The sequence below is a fragment of the Tasmannia lanceolata genome, unplaced genomic scaffold (assembly GCF_043159265.1).
Source record: "Tasmannia lanceolata isolate RefF3 unplaced genomic scaffold, GAP_Taslan_0.1 ptg000002l, whole genome shotgun sequence".
In the NCBI taxonomy this organism is placed as follows: domain Eukaryota; kingdom Viridiplantae; phylum Streptophyta; class Magnoliopsida; order Canellales; family Winteraceae; genus Tasmannia; species Tasmannia lanceolata.
In genome coordinates this window covers 24,687,373-24,713,571 of record NW_027518679.1, presented here as the reverse complement: position 1 = coordinate 24,713,571, position 26,199 = coordinate 24,687,373, and the positions used below count along the sequence as shown (strand labels likewise).

At 37.3% G+C, this 26,199-nt stretch overlaps 1 protein-coding gene across 2 annotated transcripts; it reads left to right on the top strand.

Annotated features, from left to right (window-relative positions):
- Positions 1 to 2,177: 2,177 nt before the first annotated feature.
- On the top strand, positions 2,178 to 26,070 carry INO80 (DNA helicase INO80-like protein). Of its 2 annotated transcripts, none has more exons than XM_077396423.1 (22): positions 2,178 to 2,578; positions 2,847 to 2,934; positions 3,189 to 4,033; positions 4,184 to 4,384; positions 4,515 to 4,625; positions 8,173 to 8,600; positions 9,096 to 9,204; positions 9,296 to 9,376; positions 9,662 to 9,834; positions 9,934 to 10,059; positions 10,750 to 10,911; positions 11,048 to 11,105; positions 11,209 to 11,439; positions 12,038 to 12,184; positions 12,453 to 13,010; positions 13,443 to 13,700; positions 13,862 to 13,969; positions 15,671 to 15,765; positions 16,181 to 16,337; positions 19,483 to 19,683; positions 20,117 to 20,266; positions 25,249 to 26,070. In XM_077396423.1, exons 1-22 carry the CDS (start codon positions 2,519 to 2,521, stop codon positions 25,576 to 25,578), a joined length of 4,677 nt encoding a protein of 1,558 aa, XP_077252538.1. In that variant the 5' UTR covers positions 2,178 to 2,518; the 3' UTR covers positions 25,579 to 26,070. The 2 variants fall into 2 exon arrangements, with proteins under 2 accessions (XP_077252538.1, XP_077252496.1); XM_077396381.1 differs by having other exon boundaries at positions 2,178 to 2,587.
- The last annotated feature ends 129 nt before the right edge of the window (positions 26,071 to 26,199 follow it).

Sequence of the window (26,199 nt, the reverse complement as noted above, 5' to 3'; positions counted from 1 at the left end):
TTTATCCTTTCTAGCGAACTCCGAGATGCTTCAGGAAAAAAAAAGAGAGGAGAATGAAAATGAAGGAAAATAAGAAGAAAGAAGAAAAAAATAATCTTCGAGTGGAAGAATAAGAACATGTTTTTTAACCCTTCTCCCGAGCACTTGTACACTTTTTCTTTGGAGAATTAAAAAATAAAAAATTGTGTAGAATGGTATTCCACGATATTCTCCCGTTCCACCCATTTCTCCAATTCTCCCTTAAAAGGGTGCTTGTGGTACTATTTTTTCAAAACAGAGCTGGGTTAGCCTATATGATTATGTTTCACCCGGTTTAGAGAAAGACGAATCAAAAGAGTTGAAGAACATTGCAAAAGGAAGAAAAACAAGAATAAGAGGAATGAGTACTATCTCTTACTTTAGATTTGTCTCAGTTTATGATCTTTGGTTTGGATGGAAGGAGATTTGCCGTGATTCTAAATGGGAGTCTAAAATAGTTCAAGATTGTGAACCACCGCCGGCCGGATTTTTTAAGCTAAACTTTGATGGCTCCAGTTTGCGAAATCCGGGTCCTTCTAATATTGGAGGCTATCTTAAAGATGATCGGGGCTTGGTTGTGTGGGCGTTTTCAAGTCCCACAGACTTAACAGATGCGAGTGAGGCAGAAATGCGGGCGGTCCACCATGGTATAAAATTGATCGAGAACATCGATCTTGATGAAGTGGTGGTAGAAGAAGACTCTTAACGCAATTAGATATTTGAAGGAGTCCCATTCGCATCCTTAGCGGTTTCCGTCACTTTTTTTTATAACATCCAAGATAGACTGTTCGAAGCTAATTTATTTTGCTGTCATGTTCGTAGATCAACTAATGCGGCAACTGACTCTCTAGCTAGGGCTGGGGTTTCAAAGGCGGAGATGGACTTGTTGATTACCTTTCTCGCAGAGCCCCATTTTATCCACATTCTTGTAGTTTTCTCTTGCCCAAGTGGGTTTGTTCTTATTTATTTCTTATTGTTCTTGATCCCTAATATAGACCTCCTCGGTCTTTTCATTGGAATGATATTTATTCTTACCATGCAAAAAAAACAAAACAAAGAGAGGAATGAGATACCGTCGGGAAGAAAAGGAGAAGTGATAAGAGGAAACTGATTGTCACGTACGTCAACATCTTTTGTGTAATTTGGTCTATGCAAAATGGACCGTGATTATTGATAATTTGGTCTTTTCTGTACGACGACCTTGCAAGGTCAATAAGTTGAAAATCGAACCTGGCTGGTAATTTCAAAATATCTAGGATTTAAAGGTCAACATAGCATAATGGTATGAGTAATTCTAATTGGAGGGGTTCGCAAGGATATTTCTCTTTTTTATAGAATTTGCATGGGAATTACGGCTATACAGGCTCACTCTCAATAGAATTTGTCTTATTCATTTAATTCATCCAAGGTAACGGTTCTCTCGTGAAAAAGAGCAGCGAAATGCCTTTTGGCGAAACTCCCCAGCAAGTTCTCTCTTGGGATTTACTACCATCTGTTGCATGATAGAGCAGTAACATAGGCTAAGATTTTGTCTTATTCAAGTAATTCAAGTCATGGTTTTAAATTTCTACCAATTTCAGATTCAAGTGGAGACCGACACCGAAACCACCAAAAACTGAAACGGTCATTTATTTCGGCCGAAATTTCGGTTTTTCCGAAATTTGACCCAAAAAATCTGTTTTTTTTTTTAAAAATTATTTTAATATTTCACCAAAATTTAATATTGAATAAAATATTAGTTTCGATTTTTGTATCAGATTTCGACTGAAATTTCAAGGTCCGAAACCGGCACCGAAACCGAAATTTTAAACCTTGATTCAAGTTAGGTGGTTGCTCTCTCATGTAACAAAACTCCTAGAAATGTCTTGTGCGATGGACGCTACCAAATCTGTCCCTCTTAAGTCATGTCTCAAAGGATCAATGTAGTTTGTACAAACCTCACACAGCTATCATTGGCCGATTAGAAAGGGAGGAGTGCACCAATCAAATGAGACAAAATTTTGATTTTGATTTTGATTTTCATTTTCTTAACACACTATATATTGTTTCTCTCGGTGTATGTACAGACTCATAAGTTCAAAAGACAAGGAGAATTTGGTAATTTCACTCCCCATTCTAAACCCCGAACAAAACAACCTTGTTCCCAACTTCTGGTTGGAATGGCAACTCAACGGTACTACAGAACCCCCGTTAGCGCACGTTACGAGCCGTCCCCTCTGTGGCGTACGTTAGCCACGACCATTGCTTTCCTGTTTACCTTCACCCTCTCTCTCTCTCTCTCTTTCTCTTTCTCTTCTTCCTTTGCTTTTTATTTTTCTTATATACGCGCGTATATACACATGTTCAGTCCTTGCCGTTTTTCTCCCAGACTCTTCTTCTCACGTGCCAATCCCTTTTTTTCTACAATTCATCAGCACTTAGGGTTAGGGTTTCTTTCATTTACTTCTTAGCCTCCTTTCTTCTTTATACTTCTATTTTATAGGGCTTCAAACCCTAAAACATGGAGAAAAAGGGCCATTCAAAGAAGGGGTTTTTCTACTCGAATCTCTTCAATCTTGAGGTTAGTGATGTGGGTTTTTTCTCTTCTGAAATGGGTCTTCTTTGCTTTCCCGATTTGAGGAGTTTTTTTTTTTTTTTTTTGATGTTTAGGGTTGATGGGCTATCATTAAAATAAAAATAAAAATTGAAGGGCTTTGTTAAATTTGTTTTTTTTTTTGTTTTTCCTTTTTTGGGGAGATGGGTTTATGCTTGTTAAGTTATTGTAGTTATTTAATCATGATGTTGTTTTTTTATTTTATTTTTTTGTTCTGTTCTTGGATTGTATGTAGTCTTTGACGAACTTTCAACTCCCTCAACAAGATGATGATTTTGATAATTATGGCAATAGTAGTCAGGATGAGAGCAATGGTAGCCAAGGTAGGCAATAGATTGTTAGATTTTTTTTAAATTTTATTATATTGTTGTTTTCATTCTAAGTAGATATCACAGCCACCCACTTGGATTCTAAGTCTGAAAGCATTCTCTATCTCATAATTTGTTGTTTTCTGTTAGAATTTTGTGGGTTTGATGGGATTAATATCAGTGTGAGCTGCGGAATTTAAGCGGGGTAGGGGAAGATTTGGGGCAGCCAATTTTGTGACCAATTTACCCTCTCTGTGGCTTTGAATTAGGTAGGGGATCGATGGAATACCATGGCAATGGGAATGTTGTAAGGAGGAAGAGAACTCCCATCGAGGCTGAGGCTGGTTCGAATTCTTCTGCGAGGAGAGACGCTGACAGCAACGAAGAAGAAGAAGACAATTATGATACCCACATTTCCGAGGATCGCTATCGTTCAATGCTCGGGGATCACGTTCAGAAGTATCGGAGAGTGAGGTTTAAAGAATCCTCATCTAGTTTAGCTTCTAGTCGAATGGGAATGTCGGTCCCAAAACGTAATCACAGTTCTAAAGGTCGGAAATTGGGGAACGAGTCCTTGATTCCTAAGAAGGAGGAATTTCTTGAAGACATAAAGCCCATTAAGCAGGGGAGTTATTACGAACCGGATTTCACTTCTGAATATGGATTCGATAGGTTTTCGTCCTCTATTGATTCTGCTTTTTTGGATATTGGTGAGGGTATCACATATAGAATTCCTCCGACTTATGATAAACTTGCGGCGTCTTTGAAGTTGCCGAGTTTTTCGGATATTCGGGTGGAGGAATTTTTCTTAAAGGGTACCCTCGATTTGGGGTCGTTGTCTGCAATGATGGGCACTGATAGAAGGTTTGGGTCTCAAAACAGGGCAGGGATGGGTGATCCTCAACCTCAGTACGAGTCACTTCAGGCAAGGTTGAAAGCCTTATCGGCTTGTAATTCAGTTCAAAAATTCAGCCTTCAAGTCTGCGATGTTAGGTTGGATTCGTCCTCCATTCCAGAGGGAGCAGCTGGTGGGATACAAAGGTCAATTATGTCTGATGGGGGTAACTTACAGGTTTACTATGTGAAAGTCCTCGAGAAAGGAGATACATATGAGGTAAGTGTCTTGTTCTCTCCAAGTCATTTTGCTACAATGTCTTTGTTGCTTAGATCCGAACTTGGTATAAATGTCCTTTATGGTACGTTTGCATCTATTATTTTCTTTTTCCTTTCGTTGTTTCTCATTTTGATCTGGCGTTGGTTATAGATTATCGAACGCAGTTTGCCTAAGAAGCAAATAGTGAAGAAAGATCCTTCATTGATTGAGAAGGAGGAGATGGAAAAGATTGGGAAAGTCTGGGTCACCATGGTGCGAAGAGACATTCCCAAGCACCACAAGGTGTTCACTAATTTTCATAAGAAACAATTAGCCGATGCCAAGAGGTTCTCAGAGTCTTGCCAAAGAGAGGCACGTACAGTTTGACTACCGTTTCAAGTTTTACATGTTAATGATGTTCTTCCCATTGTTGCACATATCAGTATTTTATTTTATTTTGTTTAACTCAAAAGCTTGAATGGCCATTGAATATCTTTTCCAGGTGAAGTTGAAGGTCAGCAGGTCGCTCAAATTGATGAGAGGAGCTGCAATTCGCACTAGAAAATTAGCTAGAGACATGCTGGTATTCTGGAAAAGGATAGATAAGGAGCAGGTACTGTTATCGCTTTGGAGTTTGAAATTTTATAGGAATGCATAGTTTTATGAGTTATCAGAGTTTGTATTCTATAAATTTGTTGTTGTTTAATACATCATCTTTCATTACTGATTATATTTCTTCTAGATGAACTTCTTAGCATTATTCGCTGAGTCATTTCACAGACATATGGAAATGGATACAACCCTAACATTTGCTTGCATGTCTTTTCTTACTAAAATAGAACAATAGGAGAAACCAGTGTTCTTTACTATTTCAATTCTCCTCTTCCTAAGACTAAATGGTGCCTTTTTGATTCCGACAGTCCATTGTTGAACTACAAAGACGTGAAACTGTTTTTAATGTTTTTTCAATCTTTCTGTGATTATCCAAATGCTTTCTTTCCTTTTCCTTTAATGAACTGTATTTTTGTTGAAATGAGTTTTGGCATTTTAGTTTGCCCATTCAAGAAATGGTATACACATGTTGGCATTTTAATTTTCCCAGTCAAGAAATGGTATGTATACACATGGAGTGTATTGGTGCAGAATATTGTATTTCCTTCAGTTGGTGTTATGATATAGAAATTGTATATAAATGAGAAATTTAATAACGAAGAAAGACTCCAAAAAAAGGAAAGAAAGAAAGAAATACCATTTACAAAAGGGGTAGATTTTGCTCAATATAACCAATCTACATGCTCTTTTAGCAAAGTCTGTCAGCTATCTCATTAGCCTGAAAAATATATATGAATGTATATCCAAAACCCACTGGGCAAAGCTAAAAAGTTTTCAATGAAACATTCTAATTTCTGCAATTCTATTATTCTCTTCTTTAACTAGTTGCGATAAATAATTTTCTTCAATCCATCAACAACGAACTAACCCAAGAAAAATTGGCAAAATATCTTTGAATACTCCCAAGCCCTGTCTTCATTGGAGTCTGATACCTCTAGAGTCTGGAAAAACTAACTTACATCCATTTGCTCGTCTCTTAGCACCCCTATTTATGTTGTGTTTGAGAGAATCAATTGGGGTTCTTTCCATTTTGCGATGATTCTATTTCTATTTTATTCTCCTTTGACGATCAACTTACATTTTTGATTCGAATCTTGCATGTTGTAGTTCAAAATTCATCTCTGACCAAATATGAAATAAAAAAGTTATGATTTTCTTGAATGATTTGACACGGATTCATCTTTATTTTTTAAGTATTCTTTCATTCCTATCTTTCCAGATGCCAAACATCACGACGTGTGGGAGGATCCTCTGCAAATGTCTCATCTATCGCCATTATGTTTGAAATTAAGTAAAAAATAATGGACAGAAATGGCAAGATCAATTGCATGTTAATCTTATGGGTAAATGGGAGTGGTTGACGGATTTTTTTTTGAACAAATGGGATTCATTAAACTAGAAAGAGGTGGAAGTCAACACAAAAGTTAAAAGAGGAAAAGGAACAAAAGAAAAAAAAAATCAAAAGCATAAAAAAAATAAAATTATAATTGCGGCATCTCTTCCATTTTCACAACATCATTACATTGGGACCTATGGTTGGTTAGTTTATCAGCTATTGAGTTTCCTTCATTAAGAACGTGGGAACAAGAGTTCTCCTCAAAGGAAGAGTACAAGGTCTCAATATCGCGGAATAATCCAAAAAATCTCCATGGGGGTGGACTTCTTTTTCCGGCCAAGCAAAAATAGTCAAGGAGTAGTCGCCTTCCACCCACATTGTAGGACCACCAAACTCTTTCGGCCATTTGATTTCCTTAGCATCATTTGCTCGATCACTTCCACATGGACCTTCATAAGCAAACAACCTTGCCATTATCGAGGACATAAATAATAAACTTCACTGCTATTTGCCATGCATGCGTGTTTATTAGATTTGTCCTTTCACTTTTTTTTTAATGCTGGGATGATTGTCTACATCATCATCACCGTCCTGTCTTTGAACAGGCAGTCGCTTGGAGTTGGGGCACATCGAACAACTAGTGCAAAAACTCCAACAAATCATTCGTTTCCTTGCCAAAATATCCATTACATTGTTGGAACCTCGAAAGTGCTTGAAGGACATGCGAATTCCCTACCAAGATTAAGAATTTCCAAGATAACATTGGCTAGCCTCCACAAGCACAGACTCAATTGCTTGGCCCAACCAATCTCATTCGAATAGTAGCCTTCCACCACAAATTACCCTAATGTTCCATAGCGAAGATGGTCAAGGATTTAAATTTCGGTTTTGGTCTCCACGGAAACCAAAACATGTTGGTTTCGGTTGGAAATTTCGGTGGAAATCCTGTAAAATCACGGAAACATATGAAAACATATGCAAATGACAAAATTTAAAGATGAAACTTTAGGAAATGCTAGAATAAGTACAAATACACACTTAGAAACCATCACATAAACAAGACAATCATCCATAATGGTTTAAAAACATCGAACAACTAGTGACATGCACTGTCGTGACAAGGAAGGGTTTCCATACAAAGAAGGAAGGTTCTCCATTTAAAATCAATAATGTTGATTTCTAAATGAAATTTCTTTGGTCCTTATCTTTCAGAAAAGAAAGAAGAAAGTGTCACAAAATGTTGGTACTAGAAAACCCCAAATGTAGAAGTGTCCAGATAACCATCTCAAACATCTGATAATAATTATCCATAACAAGTAAATATTTTATACTAGTACCTTTTGCACAACCCTTAGGAGAAACCAGCTTAGGAGATGACGTGCTATTCAGACTTTTGTCCTGAACTGAAATGTGTAGTTTTCTAATTTGAATGTATCTGTTGCATCAAATTTTTGGAGTAACTCTTTATGTATTGTTTTGTTTTGACCATTAAGCCATCAAGTGTTTAGGCATTACCTTTTGTTCTTCCATTTTCTTCTATTTTCTGTTTGATAAATAAGAATTTATTAATGAAGAAAGAGGATTACAAGAGGGGCGGAGCTTGCCCACTATATAATGATGATATGCTTCTCTGGGTTGGTTTTGTAGTTTGTTCTCTAGCAATGCCTATATACGCTGTTTCATCTTGGAAACAAGGCACAATTGTATCTGTTAGTTCAGTCTAATTTGCAGAGTGAAATGTTCCTGAAACTGATCCCTAGAATGTATAGAATACCATGTCACAAATATCATTCTCGGGAATTTCTCGGCATGGGAAAATCTCGGGATACATTAACCTTTTTTTTTTTTTTTTTTTTTTTTCGGGTTTTATATTAGGAAAAAACGATAAAATAAAATAATGTATAAATAAAGAAAAAAATAAAAATATATATTTTTTGTAAAAATATCAGAAAAATATTGTGTTTTTTTTCTCAGTAAATGAAAATATCACTATATTTTTTAAAATCTCGGGATTTTTTGAACGGAAATTCTTGGGATTATTACCGGATTTTGTCGTTTTATAAAAACATCGATATAAAATTGCTATATTTTGAAATATCGGAGGTATTTGTGGCATAGATAGAATATCAAAATATGTAGTCTCTCATAATAATATACTTCTTATCATTCAAAATAAAAATAAAAATATGTAGTCTGATGAGTCTTCTTGCAGGCGGAATTGAGGAAGAAAGAGGAAAAAGATGCAGCAGAAGCTTTGAAGCGTGAAGAAGAACTCCGTGAGGCAAAGAGACAACAACAGAGGCTCAACTTTCTACTATCACAAACAGAGCTGTATAGTCATTTCATGCAGAACAAATCAACCTCACAGGCCTCTGAAACTCTGCCCTTACCTGATGGAGAATCTACTGCCTCAGAGGTGCCATTGGGCTCTGCGGATGTTAAACCCGGAGAAGAAGATCCCGAGGAGGCTGAAATGAAAAGAGAAGCTTTGAGGGCAGCCCAACTTGCTGTCTCCCAGCAAAAGATGATAACAAGTGCATTTGATAACGAATGTTTGAAGCTGCGTGAACCTGTTGAATCTGAAGGCCAGGCAAATGACAACTCCATTGCTGGATCTAGTAACATAGACCTACTTAATCCGTGAGTTATACGTTTACTATTAAATATCATACTTTTTATTTAGGCCCTGTTTGGATTGCAGGATTTTCTGGGAAGATTTTGGAATGGAAAAATATTTCTAAAATTTCCTACTTTTTTTACACACAACAAAGATAACTTGAAACAACGTATTTAATTTTTATTCAGAGGGACCATCAATTTATGATGTCATCCTTCCAAATTAACCATAATCATGTTATTCCCTTCAAAGTCGAGGAAAGAAAAAGTTTTCCCTATAAAAAAATTTCATTTAGAAATGTTTTTCTTGCAATCCAAACAAGGCCTCAAGGAATTGGTAATAGAGATTAAATAACACCAACTGTAATAGCTTAAGCTTTTCGAGAAATTGGTTGTTTCACAACTTTTAATATTAAATATCATACTTTTTATTTAAGGAATCGGTAATAGAGATGATGGTGATACAGTTTTCCATTAATATGGTTGGAATTTTGAAATGTTGTTCTTCCATACTTCCAGCTCGACTATGCCCATAACATCATCTGTACAGACACCAGAATTGTTTAAAGGTTGTCTTAAAGAGTACCAACTGAAGGGTCTGCAATGGCTAGTTAATTGTTATGAGCAGGTACTTTGTGAGGGGTCTCTTTATAAACTTCTTTGTTGGTATTCGATTATGACCGCTTTGTTACTATCATAATTATTCCGTTGTCTTTTAGGGTTTGAATGGTATCCTTGCTGATGAGATGGGCCTAGGAAAGACCATCCAAGCCATGGCATTCTTGGCTCATTTAGCTGAGGTGATTGATTCTGCATTCATTTTGAAGTGTTTAATAGCTCTATCTGTTTTCTTCATGGATTGAAATTTCGGTTTTAGCCCCAACCGAAACCCTGGTTTCGGCCGAAATTTGGTAGAAAAAAACAAATTTCGGCCTTTTCCGAAATTCCCTGAAATTTTGGCAAAAAAGTGGAAATTTTGAAAAAAATTAAAAAATTCAATTTGGAAATTTCGGTATGTGAGTGTTTCGGCCGAAATTTAAAACCCTCGTTTTCTTCTTCTTACTTTGATTGAATCTTCTACACAGGAGAAAAATATATGGGGGCCCTTCCTGGTTGTTGCACCTGCCTCTGTCTTGAATAATTGGGCTGATGAAATCAGTCGTTTCTGCCCTGATTTGAAAACACTTCCATATTGGGGTGGACTTCAAGAGAGGACGGTACTTAGGAAAAATATCAATCCAAAGCGTCTATATAGAAGGTAATTTGTGCACACAAGAAATTATTTCTTTGGGCCATCCCTCACAGTATATTTTGCCAATCACCGACGAAGGTTATGAATTGTCTCTTTATTTTCCAGGGAATCTGGATTCCACATACTCATTACAAGCTACCAGCTTCTAGTGTCTGATGAGAAGTACTTCCGGCGTGTTAAATGGCAATATATGGTATTAGATGAAGCCCAGGCAATCAAAAGTTCTAACAGGTAATCAAATGTTGGCCTTCGAAGAGTGAAACCATAGTCAAGCACATTTTCTTCAAATGCAGGTTATATCGGTTTGTTTTTGGATTTATATGTTTACTTATGGGAGTAGTATGCAAGGTTTTAAATGTCGGTTTCGGCCAGCACTGAAACCGAAATATTTCGGTTTCTTTCGGTTTCAGTGGAAATTTCGGCTGAAATCATTTAAAACTTTGACAAGAATTTTGTTTTTTTTTGTCTTTAAATTTCCTCAGAAATGTATGTTTTTAAATTTCCTCAGAAATGTATAAAATTTCGGTCGAAATTTTGGTAATTTTGGTGGACATCTTTAAATTTCAGTGAAAATTTTCAAAATTTCGGTGGAAATCTTTAACATTTTGGTAGAAATTTTTTAAATAAGGGTGAAAAGTGAAATTTCTCTTTCGGTTGAAATTTCAGCGAAATTTTGGAGAAATCCTGTAAAAATCCGATTCAATGTATTTTCGGTTTCGGTGTGGGCTGAAACCGAAATATTTCAGCCAAAATTTTGGATTTTGGCCAAAACTTAAAACTATGGTAATATGCTTATTTAATGCATTTTGTACTTACTGGCTCTCTTTTTCCATTTCTTGTTAATACTGCAAGTCCTTGTACTTAGTAATCACATCTATTTCTTGTCAATCTCTTATTGATTAATTAATTTTTCTCTTGCAGTTTAAGGTGGAAGACATTGCTCAGTTTTAACTGTAGAAACCGCCTGCTTCTGACGGGGACACCCATACAAAATAACATGGCAGAGCTGTGGGCTCTTCTTCATTTCATTATGCCCACCTTGTTTGATAGCCACGAGCAATTCAATGAGTGGTTTTCAAAAGGGTATTCTTTCACCCATCATTATGTATTTATTTATTTTTTGAATGGTTCCATCATTATTTAGTTTTCTCCCACTGATTTGTGCTTTTTGAAAATTTCATCCTTGCTCTACTCAACCTTCTTCCTTGTATATTATCAGCATTGAGAACCATGCTGAACATGGTGGCACTCTAAACGAACATCAGTTGGGCAGATTGGTAATTATGGTTTTTATTTTTCAAATTTTTTCTGATCGTTAAACAGACGAAAGAATTCAAAACTGTGCAATCCAACCCATATCCTGTTGTTGTTCCTTGACAGCATGCGGTTTTAAAGCCTTTTATGTTACGGCGGGTTAAGAAAGATGTGATTACGGAGATGACTGGTAAAACAGAAGTGACAGTGCACTGCAAATTAAGTTCTCGGCAGCAAGCTTTTTATCAAGCTATAAAGAACAAAATATCCCTTTCGGAGTTGTTTGATGGAAGACGTGGGCATCTTAACGAGAAGAAAATTCTTAATTTAATGAACATTGTTATCCAGCTACGGAAGGTATTATGGCTATCTGGTGCTGGTTTCTCTTGGAAGAAACCATTCCTTTTTCTGTGTATTTTCTGGAAAAAAAAATTTATTGGTATTTCATGACATGGATTTTGCTTTTTAAGGCCTCCATGTAAGGTGAATCAGGTGATAGTATGGTGAATGGTCGTTGTAGACTATGTCACAAATATCTCTAATATTTTCAAAATATCATGTTTTTATCGCGACATTATGATAAAACGACAAAATCTCGAAATAATCCTGATTTAAAAAATTTAGTGATATTTTCATTTTTATCAGAAAATATCGTGATAATATAACGATATGTTTCCGATATTTTTACTTTTATATATTTTTTCTTAAATTTATATTTTTAAATATTTTTTTAATAATTTTATTTTTATCATTTTTCTCGATATAAACCCGAGAAAAAATAAAAAAATTAATATATCCCGAGATTTTCCCTTGCCGAGAAATTCCCAAGAACGATATTTGTGACATAGGATGTAGAACATTGATTGGGTGGAGGGTTTTTTTATTACTACTTGATCAATCATTATCTATGAAATGACCTGATTGGTAGAATTTTTCCTTTTGGATTCAATGGTAGGTGTGCAACCATCCAGAGTTATTTGAACGCAATGAAGGCAGCACATATCTGTACTTTGGAGAGATCCCGAATTCTCTTCTTCCACCTCCCTTTGGGGAGTTGGAGGACGTACACTATGCTGGGGATCAGAATACTGTTACGTACAAGGTACTTTCTAATATCTTCTTATTTTTTATGTTGATAATTGCACTCTTTTGTTACTATGTTTTTTCCCTTTAGTTGCGATTGTGGTTTTAAATTTCGGCTGCAATGCTGAAATTTTGGATTTCAGCCAGGGCCAACACCGAAAGTACACATTTCGGTGCCAACCTAGCTTTTGGCCGAAGTTTCCGAAATTTCAGCATTTTTCATTTTTAAATTTTTTTTTTTTTTTGAAATTCCATTTCTTTACCGAAATTTCATTTTTTTAATCCAGGTACCAAAGCTGATCAATCAAGGAATAATAGTCCAAAGTGCCGAGGTGCATTGTCCAGCATTTGGTCAGAATGTTCAAATAGGAACATTTGCAAAGCTTTTTAATATATTTTCTCCAGACAATGTTTATCGATCTATACTGCCTCAAGATACATGCCTAGATGGGTCTTCCGTAAATAGTGGGACATTTGGTTTTGCACGTTTGGTAGATTTATCTCCAGATGAGGTTACTTTTCTGGCAAAGGGTTCTATTTTTGAGAGGCTGTTGTTTTCCGTTTCGAGGTGGGACAGACAATTTTTAGATGAAATCTTGGACTTATTCATGGAAACTGAGGGTGATGATCTGGCATACCTAGAGAAAGGGAAGGTGAGAGCCGTTACACGAATGTTACTATTGCCGACAAAATCTGAGTCTAACTTACTCAGAAGGAAACTTGCTACGGGTCCTCCTCATGCTCCGTATGAGGCATTAGTCATCTCTCATCAGGATAGACTTTTATCCAACATCAGGATGCTGCATTCAGTATATGCTTTCATTCCACCAGCTCGAGCTCCACCGGTAAGCTTGGTTTAATCATGGTTTAAAATTTCGTCCAAAATCCAAAATTTCGGGCTGAAATTTCAGATTTCGGCCGGGATCGACACTGGAAGTACCTTGAAAATCGGTGTTGGTCCAAGATTTCAGCCGAAATTCCGAAATTTCATCCAAAATTCTGGCCAAATTTAATTATTTAATTTTTTCCCGGAATGTAAAATTTAGCTGAAATTTCGCTAAAAATTCGGAATTTTCCGATTGTTTTACTGAAATTTTGGCATTTCGGCCAAAAATTTGATTTCGGCTGAGGCTGAAACCGATACAGAAACCGAAATTTTAAACCTGGGGTTTAATTCTTGCATCCAGATATATCTATAGACTAGCCATAGTGGTCTGTAGTACTTCCTGTCTTGTACTTGTTCTTAGTTTTAACTATTTTTTCATTCTATGCGGCAGATTATTCCTCACTGCTCTAATAGAAGCTTTGCCTACAAAATGCTTGAGGAACTACACGATCCCTGGGTTAAAAAGCTTTTTCTTGGATTTGCTCGCACATCTGAGAGTAATGGCCCCAGAATGCCTAATGGTCCTCATCATTTGATACATGAGATAGACTCAGAATTACATGTTACACAGCCTATTCTTCAACTCACCCACAAGATATTTGGGTCTTCTCCACCGATGCGAAGCTTTGATCCTGCAAAGATGCTCACGGTACATAAACTATTCTTCCTTTCTCCTTACTTTGCAGTTGTTATAATTGATACAGAATACCTTCATATGCTATAGTTATTGGTTTATAATTTTTCATTTATGATTAACGATTATTTGTCTTCTATATCAACTTATTAAAATGGTCATTATCATCTATTTAGGACTCTGGGAAGCTACAAACGCTGGATATATTACTGAAGCGCTTGCGAGCTGAAAATCACCGTGTGCTTTTGTTTGCGCAAATGACAAAAATGCTGAATATTATTGAGGTATTTTTTGTTCTTTGTCTATGGTAATAGGTTGTATCTGTTATGCTTAACAAGCATTCTGCTATGCTATTCCCTCCTCAATCTCAATTATCATCAATAATTTCAATTCAATAATTTTGCTATGCTACTCCCTCCTTAATCTCAATTATAATCAATAATTTCAATATAATGAAGATATGGAAATCTCTTAATTTCAATGTAATGAAGATTATTTTTTTTGAAAGATGATGTAATGAAGATTATGGAAACCTCTGAAAGGAGAAATATAGCAAAGGGCCTCAAGATCTCTGAGAGGGGCCTCAAAATAACGAAAAGAACTAGAGATGATTCCATAGCTACAGTTGAATAAGTTCTATGATCAGAAAATCCCAGAATCTCATCAAATGTTGGAAAATCCTTCATGGAGTAAGGCAGTCATTTCAGCCCATCCAGTAACGTTTGCAGGTGATGGGTTCGTGCCCACAATTTCCAGAATCCAAGTGTGCAGAAAGCAGCACCCTGAGATCTAAAATGTTTACATAACTCCGACCCTGCCAGATGATTTTCATAACATAAAACCACCTAGTCTTTGCCATGATGAAACTCTACAGTCTCCACCATAGTATTAGACTATGTTACCCGGATATGGGTACATGTATCTGGTATGATTAGGGATCGGGTACATGAGTTTCTTACATGGTTTTAAATTTCAGCCGAAATATTTTGATTTAAGCTGCTTACTAAAACGAAATCCACTTGGATTTGGAAAAATATAAGATTTCGTCCGAAATTTCGGGATTCCATTAATGTTGCGGTCAAAATATGCAAAACATGCAACTTTTCAGATAAAAAAATATAGACATTTCGGCAGAAATTCTTACAAAAATCAACTCCACTTGCAGAAAAGAGAAGAACCACAAGATTCCTTTAAGATATTTCTAAAAAAGAACAAAAAATTAAAAGAAAAACCATTGCGGCTGTGATTTCCTACCGAAATATTTCCTTGATTTTACAAGATTTCAGCCGAAATTTTGTACCGAAACCAAACTGTTTCGGTTTCGCTGATAATCGAAACTGAAATTTCGAACCTTGGTTTCTTAAACCCCAAAGTTTTAGGGTATGGGCCCCAAAGTTTTAGGGTATGGGTATGAGAAGGATATGATATGCTTCTGTCGGTATGGGTAAGATTGTTTAGCCTAAAATAGGATACAAATCAGGAGTATCCCCCAGATATGATATGCTTTTGTCGAGGATATGGGTGAGGATCGCTAACTGAGCATATACTTGTCAAAAAAGGAAAGCATAATAGGATATGGATCAGGAGTATCCGAGCCGTTTCCCATACCCTTACCCAAGTATCCTTATCTGATACTTGAAAACTCTAGGTTTCTGAAGGATCCAAGTATCATAGCATTAGACCCAGGTTGTCTTACTCCTATTAAAGTGCATGCTTAAAGATTTTAAGAATCCACATCAGATAACCTTGCCTAGTCATTATTCATTAAAAACAATGCAACTCAAGGTGAAGTGGGTTAAGCTTCCCCTGATGAATTATTAAACCTGAGACGAACCAAGGAAAGATCCTTGATACTTTTGTCAGCGAGTCTGGTTTCCAGTATATTGTATTACTCTAGCGTCTCTTTTTTCTTTTCATATGATTTTCTTGTTTGCAAATTTAACCCTCGCACTTAGTTTTCGTACTGATTTGTCAATTATTTGCAGGACTATATGAATTATAGAAAATACAAATATCTTCGACTTGATGGCTCTTCCACCATTATGCATCGTCGTGACATGGTCAGAGACTTCCAACGTCGGTACGCAATGGAATTTTTCATACGCACCCCTTGATTTGTAATCGCAGTGATGCAAAGCTTTTGTAATTGCTTTGCTCTTTTTTGTTCTTATTATTGTTTAGGACAGGCCAGTCTTCAACTATGTCACAAATATCTCCGATATTTTCAAAATATATCGATTTTATCACGACATTTTGATAAAACGACAAAATCCAGAAGTAATCCCAAGAATTGAAAAAAATATAGCGATATTATTATTTCCCGCAATAATATCATGATATTTTTATGTTTTTTAAAATTTTTAAATATATTATTTAATTTTTTTTCCTGATATTAACCCGAAAATTACAAAAATAATATATCCGTAGATTTCCCTTGCCGAGAAATTTCCTCTTCAACAATGGGTTGCCTGATAATCCTTTTCCTCTTGTTGCAGGAGTGATATTTTCGTTTTCTTGTTGAGCACGAGAGCTGGAGGACTTGGTATCAATTTGACAGCTGCTGACACTGTTATATTTTATGAAAGTGATTGGAATCCAACATTAGATCTGCAGGCAATGGATAGAGCACATCGATTGGGTCAGACAAAGGAGGTTAGTGGGCCCAGTGCTGAAAAGATCAGAAATTGATGATTACTACTTGCTCCATTCTTCTGCCATTTGTTTGTGTTGCTTTATGTGTTCCCTTGCTTGATCATACCCTAAGTAAATGTTTTTGCATTAGCCTAATAGTGCTTAACAGTTCTATCCTTGAATGAAACATGATTTAAGGTGAGTACTTGTTAACCATTTTCCAATTAGTGTAGACAGAGCTCAAGTATGTTCATTTTCAAAACTAATATGCTGCATCACACACACACACATATGTATGTATGTATATGTATATGTATGTATAGAGGTATTCTAAATTGAAGGGCGCCCTTGAAAAAATGGGGTGAAAGGGCACCCCCATTGGCTTGCAAGTGGCAGCTGTGCATTTATGATGGCTGAAAGTCAAAGTGCATTAAATGTACGACCGCCCCTTGCAGCCAATGGGGGCGCCCTTTCACCCCATTTCTGCAAGGACGCCCTTCAGTTTAGAATACCTCTCTCTCTCTCTCTCTCTCTCTCTCACACACACACACACACACATATATGCTGAATTATGCTTGCGGAAGGGTAAAACTATAATTTTATCCACTTATATAGTGTCTATATGGATGGGTTACTCGACTTCTCAATCTCCTCTCTCTCCTTGGGTATCTACATATTCCTCTATAAACTTTCATGGTATGTAGACAGGTTTTGCAATCTCTCTAAAATCAGATCTGTTAAAGAAAGATACTTTAATCTCCTTTCTTCCATTTGTCTCTCCCAAACATCCCTTTTCCATTTACTTCTTCATTTCTTCCAAACCCTCGCATTTCCTTTACCTTTCATCCAAACCCTAAAATCTATCCTCCACTTGAAAACACTAGATCTACTTCCCTTCTGTGTTCACATCCGCTCGAAAGCCCTTTATACACTTCTGTCACATTTAAAACCATCCACTTCCCTTACATTCGGATGCCCTAGATCCACTTCTCCATTTAAAAACCCTAGATGTACTTATACATTTGGAAACCCTTGATCTATTTCTCTTCCATCCAAAAACCATAGATCCGCTTCTCTATTCAGTATTAAAAACCCTATATCTACCAATCATCTAGTTGAAATTCCTAATCCTATTTTTCTTTCATTAAAAAACCCTAGATTCACCTCTCTCTCTCTCTCTCTCTCTCTCTCTCTCTCTCTCTTATTTTAAACCTTTATGTCTCCATTTGGAAAGCTCGACCCTAAAAATGAAATTTGAATCTGAAATTTTTGTCTACAGACAGTGCAGCATGCAATATGGTTCTTTCACCGTTTATAATGTTCTTAACCTGTCTTGTAGCGATTCTTTTCTTTCACTGCTTACACTATTCTAGACATATCTTTTTTTTTTATTGGTAACTTTTCTAGACATATCTCCGAACTCCCTTGTCCCTTTTGTTTTTTTTTGAAGTTTTAGTCTTCTAACAAATTTCTTCATATTCTGAAAATTTCAGAAACCTAAAGCCTTTCAGACGATTCTGCTAAAGATCAAAACATCATAGCATCCTAAAATTCTTTCAAATTGTTAGTCATTCCAATGTCTCCTTATCTTTGAAAATCCATTCATGATATTTATGCTTTGCAATTGTTAAAGTATAAAAGATAAATAACGCCCTTCTCCAACAGCTTAAGCTATTGGAGAAGTTGGTAAGTTAACATGGTATCAGAGCCAAAGGTCTCGAGTTCAAACCTCCCGATAGCAAAATCCCACATGCGATGGTCGGCCCAAAGTGGGACCACATGTGCCATGTGTGCCACGTGTTTGCCAAGTGGGCCACACTTGCGGGGGAGTGTTAAAGTATAAAAGATAAATAACGCCTTTCTCCAACAGCTTAAGCTATTGGAGAAGTTGGTAAGTTAACAGCAATTTGAAGTTCCGGTCATGAAACCTCTTTGCACTAGAGTATCTCAACAGAGTCAAAGGCCTCTTCAATTTTTGCTGGCTTGCTTCAATCCAAAACCCTTTTGTTGACAATTACAAATTCTGCCATGTGTTGAGTGGCCTTGGTAATGATTACAAGGTTTTCATTATGATGACACAAGTTCCCTTTCCTTTCTTCGTTGAGCTCATACCTCTTATTTTGCAGCACAAATGTTTCTTTTTTTAAGGCTCGAGGTCAAGGGGCCAACAGTAGGGTCAGCAAATGAGCCATATCTCTTTGTTCCAATTACTAAGAAACTGCCCTGATTGACCTCTTCAATGACCAAATGAGTGATATCTCTTTTTCCTCACCAAATGAAACTTCTTGCGTCATTGATATGGGTGACAAATCATATCTTCGATGATTTCGATAATTTTTCCTTGTTCCATACAGCGGTTCTTCTCGTATCATCATGGCTGGAAGAACTTCTCTTCCTATCTCTCATTTAGGTTTTGTATCTATTTCTTCTTCGTATTCAAAAGAAATTGTTGTTGATTCCTCAAATCAGTGCTCAGTACATTTGTTATTTATCTTTACACCTACTGTTCTTGTGAAGGATCTTCACTCGGGGAGATATGTTGTCGATGGTTTTCAATTTTGTCACTTAAATTTCTTATCCAGCTTATACAATCTAGCCCTCTCTACATGTCATCTAGGTCATGCTAAATCTTGCATTCTTAATAATCTTATGTCCAGTCAGTTATCTCTAGTGACAGAATGCCGCCAAACCTATAGTTTGTTTTAGTTATCAGCTTGGGAAGCACATAATTACCAGTAATTCATATTAATAAAATTTATTATACCCATGTTTAGAATTACTTATATGTTGTTTGGGCCCTACTCCAGTTTCCTTTCTTTGGATTTCAGTACTTTGTCATCTTTGTTAATGATTTCACTCGCTTCACAGGGATCTTTTTCCATAAAGATAAATCTGACATATTTAGCATTTTTTTCCAATTTCTCTGCATTCATCCAACAAAATTACGACACTCGTATTAAAGTTCCAAGGAGTGATGGTGGTGGAGTATTTATGTCACAAGACTTCTGCTCGCACTATGTTGAAAGAGACCATTTTCATTTGGTCTGGGCTTCCTGCTGTATTAGAGCCAATATTAGACATTTAATGATCATTGTTATTTCTCCATCCTCAACAGCATTGATGATATTCACCTGTTCTTAATGAAGTTGACGGTTTTGCTGTGTAGGTCACTGTGTACCGATTGATTTGCAAGGAAACGGTTGAAGAGAAGATTTTGCAAAGAGCAAGTCAGAAAAATACCGTGCAGCAGTTGGTTATGACAGGTGGCCATGTTCAAGGCGACCTTTTGGCACCAGAGGATGTCGTTTCTTTACTTCTTGATGATGCCCAGCTGGAGCAGAAATTGAGAGAAGCCCCACTGCATATGGTATCTTCCCTTCATATCTTTTCTTTCTGATGGAAGTTTTTTTGTCGGGAATTTTTTTTTCACCACACAGTTTAGAGGGACATGATATGATTATGCTTAATTTAGAGAGATATCATCATAAATTTAGGGTATCTCGAAATAAAAATTAAATAGGGTTGGTTCAAGTTATATTTTTTCATGTGTAAAAAAAGTAAGAAAAGTTAAAATATTTTTCCTTTCCAAACTTTTCTAGAAAATTCTTGCAATCCAAGCAGGGCCTTATTCTACTCCACGCTCATGGACGTTTTCCATTCTTTATTCTTTCTTTGTTTTTGAATTCTGAAATCAATTAAGTGATCATGCAACTGTGGTAGGTGCTTGTGGATGTCGTTGGTGGTTTCAGGGTGCCACAGAGTTGAACCTAATGTTATTATTTTCCTTTTTGTTCTCTAAGGACCGGCAGAAGAAGAAACGCGCGACAAAAGGTATACGGATAGATGCAGAAGGGGATGCATCTCTGGAAGATTTCACAAACCCTGGGTCACAGGGTGCAGGAAATGAACTTGTTCCTGAGGTAGAGAATGGAAATGCTACTAATAAAAAGGTATGCCAAGTATATCTTGATTTTCTGATTTATTTAATGATTCTGGGTATTCTAACAAGGAACAATGCTAATACCATTTGCCCTAAATGGGAGATGGGAAGGAAATCATTACCCCTTTGTTGGTGCAGGTGATGGGATATTGGGACCCTTAGCTTAGCTGTATGTAGGGGACTGTTAGGTGTGTCAGATACAGGTTCCATGCTTGCACCAATTAAGGGTGGTGGTTTATCCTTCGTCCCTTGGGCAAATGGTAGTTGCATTTCTCTCTTAACCAGTATGTGGGTCTGAAGGATTTATGTCGAGGAAAGTAGTCTACAAATTATCTTATTGTGAATGGTAAGATGCTACAATGTGCTTCTAAAACAATCCCCAATTGCTTTTGGGGCCAACGTATGTGTTAAACTATGGCATTTATGTCATCACTCACCAAAATAAAGCCTATCCAAAAAATCCATTTTCAAAGCAGCAACAGGAAATCATGATAAGTTTGGAATAAAGATTACGTCACCTGTCAAGAATAAGTTGTTGAGGTTTGCCCTAAAACTAACGCTCTCCAATAAACAACCTCAAATATCCCTAACACTTGTTTTCATCTTGGCAAACAAGTCTAAGCATCCAAAGGGTCATTATGACCTTTTCTTTTTTTTTTAGCCTAATTGCATTTATGTCATCAATCACCGAAATGAAGCCTATCCAAAAAATTCATTTTCAAATCAACATGAAAGGAGGACAAGTTTGGAATAAAATGCATGTCACCCCTCAAGAACAAGATGTTTAGGTTTTCCCGAAAGTGAGCCCTCTCCCAAGGATCATCACCAAATATCCCAACAATTGTTATTTCCATGTTGCCAAGCACTTCATCTTTAGTTCAAACGGATATATGACAATATCTTTTGGTCCAACTTAATTCATTATTGAAAATAACAACTGTACAAGTAATCAGAAATTTCTTTACAAGTTATTATAGCGAGAATTTTTTTAGTAATGAAAATATTGGAAACTAGTAACTTACACCCAAATTTACGTATATACAGAAGTAACAGAACACTTCTAAGCATCTTTAGTTCAAAAGGATATATGACCATTTCTTTTGCTCCAACTTAATTCATTATTGAAAACAACTGTACAAGTAATCAGAAGTTTCTTTACAAGATATTATAAAGAGAATTTTTTTAGTAATGAAAATATTGAAAACTAGTAACTAACACCCAAATTTGCGTATATACGGAACGCTTCTAAGCATCTTTAGTTCAAAAGGATATATGACCATTTCTTTTGCTCCAACTTAATTCATTATTGAAAAACAACTGTACAAGTAATCAGAAGTTTCTTTACAAGATATTATAAAGAGAATTTTTTTTAGTAATGAAAATATTGAAAACAAGTAACTAACACCCAAATCTACGTATATACTATCTGTATACTAAATATCTTGGCTATTAGAGGGTGTATTGTATAAGTAATGAGTCGGTGCACCTCATTTGCGTTATATTATCCAAGCATCTAATCTTGTTGGATAAAGAGCTTAAATTTAAGAGGGTGTATTGTATAAGTAATGAGTCGGTGCACCTCATTTGCGTTATATTATCCAAATCATCTAATCTTGTTGGATAAAGAGCTTAAATTTAAGAGGGCAAGTAACCCCTTCCTCCCTCCCTATTATTCTCATCCAGGGAAATCTCTTGGCGATATTCTCTCCTTTTTCATATTAGGGAACCTCCGTTATTCTCAATAATTGGAGTGTATCGAGAGTTGGGGAAGACTCTCAGGATTGGGGCAGAATGTCTTTGCTGTGATCCCGTGGATGATCTCCATGAACTCGTGATGTCTCTAGTCGTCGATCACCTTCGGCCCCCTTAGATCTCTCTCTCTCTCTCTCTCTCTCTCTGTGCTAGATCTAACCTGAAGAGTTACGACCACACCGAATGACTGGGCAGATTATTGAAGTTTAGGTCGATATGGCAGGAGATTTGAGAAGCTAGTGGAGGAACGCCACAGGTGAAACCTAGGCGAGTTTGTTTGTAGCAAGCTCTGATTCTCCAACTTCAAGCGGAGAATATCTTGCGGCTGTGGAAAATACTAGTCTAGCATCGATTATAATGTTCCGACAAATTCTGGACAAATGGAAGGTGTCCCTCTTATGTTTTGACTGGAAGCCCAGGCATCCCATGCAAGGAACTCTGCTTTGAAGAGGCTCTTATCCCTCTTCTTGCCCGGATCAGGGGAGCCCCCATCGTTTCCACATCGTTTGGCCAACAATGGCAGATTTTCCGATGACTCTCAGTTGATCCTTCGACAAGGGAAGGTAAAATGTAATTGATGTCTTTGGGGGTTGAATCGAGTATTAACGCTAAAGCAATTTAATATTTTCAATCTAGCCTATGGGCTACCTCTTACAAACACTGGGCGCCAACACAGGGCTTTGAGGAATGGTTTTGGAGATCTGGTGGCTTTAAGAAGAGGCAATGGCTAGATTGGTGGGTCCTATCGATGTGCCCTTAGCTGTTTAACCAGAGGTTTGCTCGGGTGATGTGGTTGCTTGGCTTCTGCGACAACCAAGTTGCCTACTTAGGAGTTTGGAGGTGTGGAACGTGTGGAGCAGTTCTACGATTGTTGAGGTTTTGTGAGATTCGGGGTGTGCCTCCCCACACTTGGATTACTAAAACATTCATAGAGATTAGCAGACGCGTTGGTCAGGTAGTTTCCATTGACAGATCTTGTCAGAGGTGGCGATAATCTAGATTTGGGTCGATGGAGTTTGCCTTGAAACCCGTAACCTTAACCTTGCGGTGGACCACTGCATATTTGAAGTGTTGGTGGAGGAGTCGACAGCAGTTCCCAGAACTCGCTCTGTAGGGGACGGGTGGCTGGAGCAAGGTTGATCAGAGTAGTGCCATCGTCGGCTTAGCTGGAAGTTGCTGCCTAGTAGGTTGAAGTCCTCTATTCAGAGTTTATTTTTGGAAGAGAGGATTGATCTCCGTTGATAAGCACTTGTGTTGTGCAATCTTCAAATTTGGTTCTCTTTCCTCCTTTTGGTTTCTTTAAGCGACTTGGATGAGTGTAGTTTAGGAAATCCGGCTCCGGCTAGCATGAGGTTTTATTGCACGATGCTTAGGGGTGCAACTCGGGTTGGGTCGGGTTTCGTCCAACCCTAACCCAACCCGATATAGCATTTCCTCAACCCTAACCCGACCCAACCCAAGCCTCGGGTTGAGTATTGTCAACCTTAACCCAACTCGCCTCCAAATCGGGTTGGGTTGGGTTCGGGTTCATCTAGGGCCAAACAAAAAAATACAAGGAAAAAAACATAATCCTAAGAAAATCATGAAAAAAATAGAGGGAGGTCGGGTTGGGTTGCCAAGGCCTCAACCCTAACCCAACTCGAAAATAAATCGGCTTTGGCTTTCCCAATCCTAACCCAACCCAAGCCAAAATCGGGTTGAACCCGTCGGGTTCGGGTTGAGCCCAACCCAAGTTGCACCCCTAGCGATGCTAAGAGTGAGGTCAATATGACATTTTCTAGCCCCAACTCGGAGTTTATTTTTGGGAGGGAGGACTGGTCTTTGCCGATAAGCCACTAGTTCAGTGAATCAAACAACATAGTATTCCCTTCGCCCAGTTGAGGGTTGGGAGGTCAGAGGCGAGTTTTCGAGGATGCCTCAAATGTGCGGTCGATTCAATAATAAATATCACACACTATTACCAAGTGGGCAGCGATCCTTCCTGAGTTGTGAGGCTACTCTGATTCATCGTTTCAGAGATATTGCGATGGGATTCTTCTTAGAAGTTAGTGTGGACAAATTGGGCCCTAGGTGGTCCCCTTTATCTTTTGGTTTCTTTGACGAATGTAGTTTATGAAACCAGGGTCCAGCTGACAATGAGGTTTTATTGCTAGATGCTAAGAGTGAGGTCAGTATGACCTTTTCTGGCCCTTTGGGGTTCAAAACAATACGACAGAAGTGTCAGCTCTCCCTACGGGTATTCATCTAATAGATCAGGATCTTGATACCCTTATAAGCCGTTTGGATACTTAGATTTTATAATCCAAATTACTTAATTCTGAAACTTAGTATCTAAAATCTGGATTTTATAGGTTAAATGATAGATTTTAGAAGCTAAAACCCAGATTTTACAATCCTGAAAATGTACAATCTAGGTTTTAGCTTATAAAATCCAGGTTTCAGCTTAGAAAATCTAAGTTTTAGCTTGTAAAATCAAGGAGTTTACAAACTTGGATTATAAAATTTTTGCATCCAAACAGCCCATTATTGTTGAAGGTGATTCTCTCAATTTTATTAGGTGGGTGAAGGGTAGAGCGGAGGGTCATGTGGCAGTCTTTGTGGCACAAGGCTGATTATCTTGCCCGCTCTAGGGTTGCCCGGATGGATTTTTAGACTTTTGACTTCCTCCTTGACAAAGGGTTGTGTTGCTTTGTTCTTTGTTGCCTGTTTTTGCTTTGTTTGTACGAACCATCTCGGCCGCCTTGTTGCTCTTTTTAGCTAATATACTTTGCCATTGAAAATAATAAATCGCGGATGATATTTTTTTCCTCAATTTAGGGAATTACATACAGAGGCAAATGCGAAGAATAGCTTATAGAATTTGATATAAGCCAATTTTGGTCATTGGGAAAGCCCTGCCCCTCTTCTAATTGCCTTTTGTTGTCTCTAATAAAGTTTTTGATATTTATCTAAAAAAAGAGGCTTATAGAATCCCACTATTAAGTACAAATTAATCTGAAAATGGGATGAAATGCTTGAAAGATTTTCCTGAGCCCAATCGAACATAAAAAAAAACTGGATTAGATTTTAACATTAACGCTTTATGGGTTTTGGGATGAAAACATGTTCTTAGTATTGTTCAGTATAAGTAAATTTCACCATTTTATTCCACAAAAACTAAATATGAGCTATGTAGCTAGTTATTAAATGGAATTATTCAATTTTAGTGATGCTACATGAATATTTTGTTGCTCTGTGCAGAGGAAAACAAACTCAGACATGCAAAACCCTCCAAAACAGCAAAATGCCCCGAAAGCTTCCAAGAATGCAGATTCCCGTACAGAGATAAATGAACCCCCCTCATTTGATCACGGCGAAGATCTCGTCAAGAACACAGACCCACAACCGAAACCGAAGAGGCCAAAGAGGCCGAAGAAGAGCGTAAATGAGAATCTTGAACCGGCATTTGATGTTAACACGTCAATGGCCTCAGACCCTGCTGAATACCCACTTCCATATAATTTCAGCACCTTCAGTTTTAGAGAAGAAGCAGAGGAAGAGATCCCATCTGGTAGTCATTCTCCAATCTGATAAAAAAGAGAAGCAAAAACTGAAGAACTCATAATTTGGGTAAGATTAGATGGAGCAAAAAGATGAATCTTTTTTCAGATTTTCAGCAGAGAACTACAAGGCCCAGTGCGCGGTTATGTCTCAACGGGTTGATTCGAATACAATCCAATAAAAAGCCAGGGAAAGCAAGCGTAGAGAGGCCTTTGCAATAATGTGCATATTTTTCTGTTCACTACAGGTTGCAGATCTTTCATGGAGCAGCCAAGAAATGGTAAAAGTGTACAGGGTCGAAGATCGGTTCTCGGGTATCAAGAATTCTCTTTCGGCGGGCCTTTGATATTTTTTAGCAGGCTGTAAAATCTATGTAAATCTAGGTTTTCCATGAACAGCTTCTGCTTCTCAGCACCAATGTGTAGTCAAGACTTACTGTTAGAGTTGAAAAATTGGGTGTTGGAAGCTCTGTATAAAATGGGTGTTAGAGAGGTAACTAATTCAAGGCCTGTTATTTCATCAGCTGATTGATTAATCCTCTTTTTTTCCTTTTGCTGTTACTTTTTTAAGAGATGGAACTAACTAGGCTTAAAGTTTTTTAGAAGCATGATCCGACTTTCCTAACAGATAGCTTCAAATGGACAATTTAAA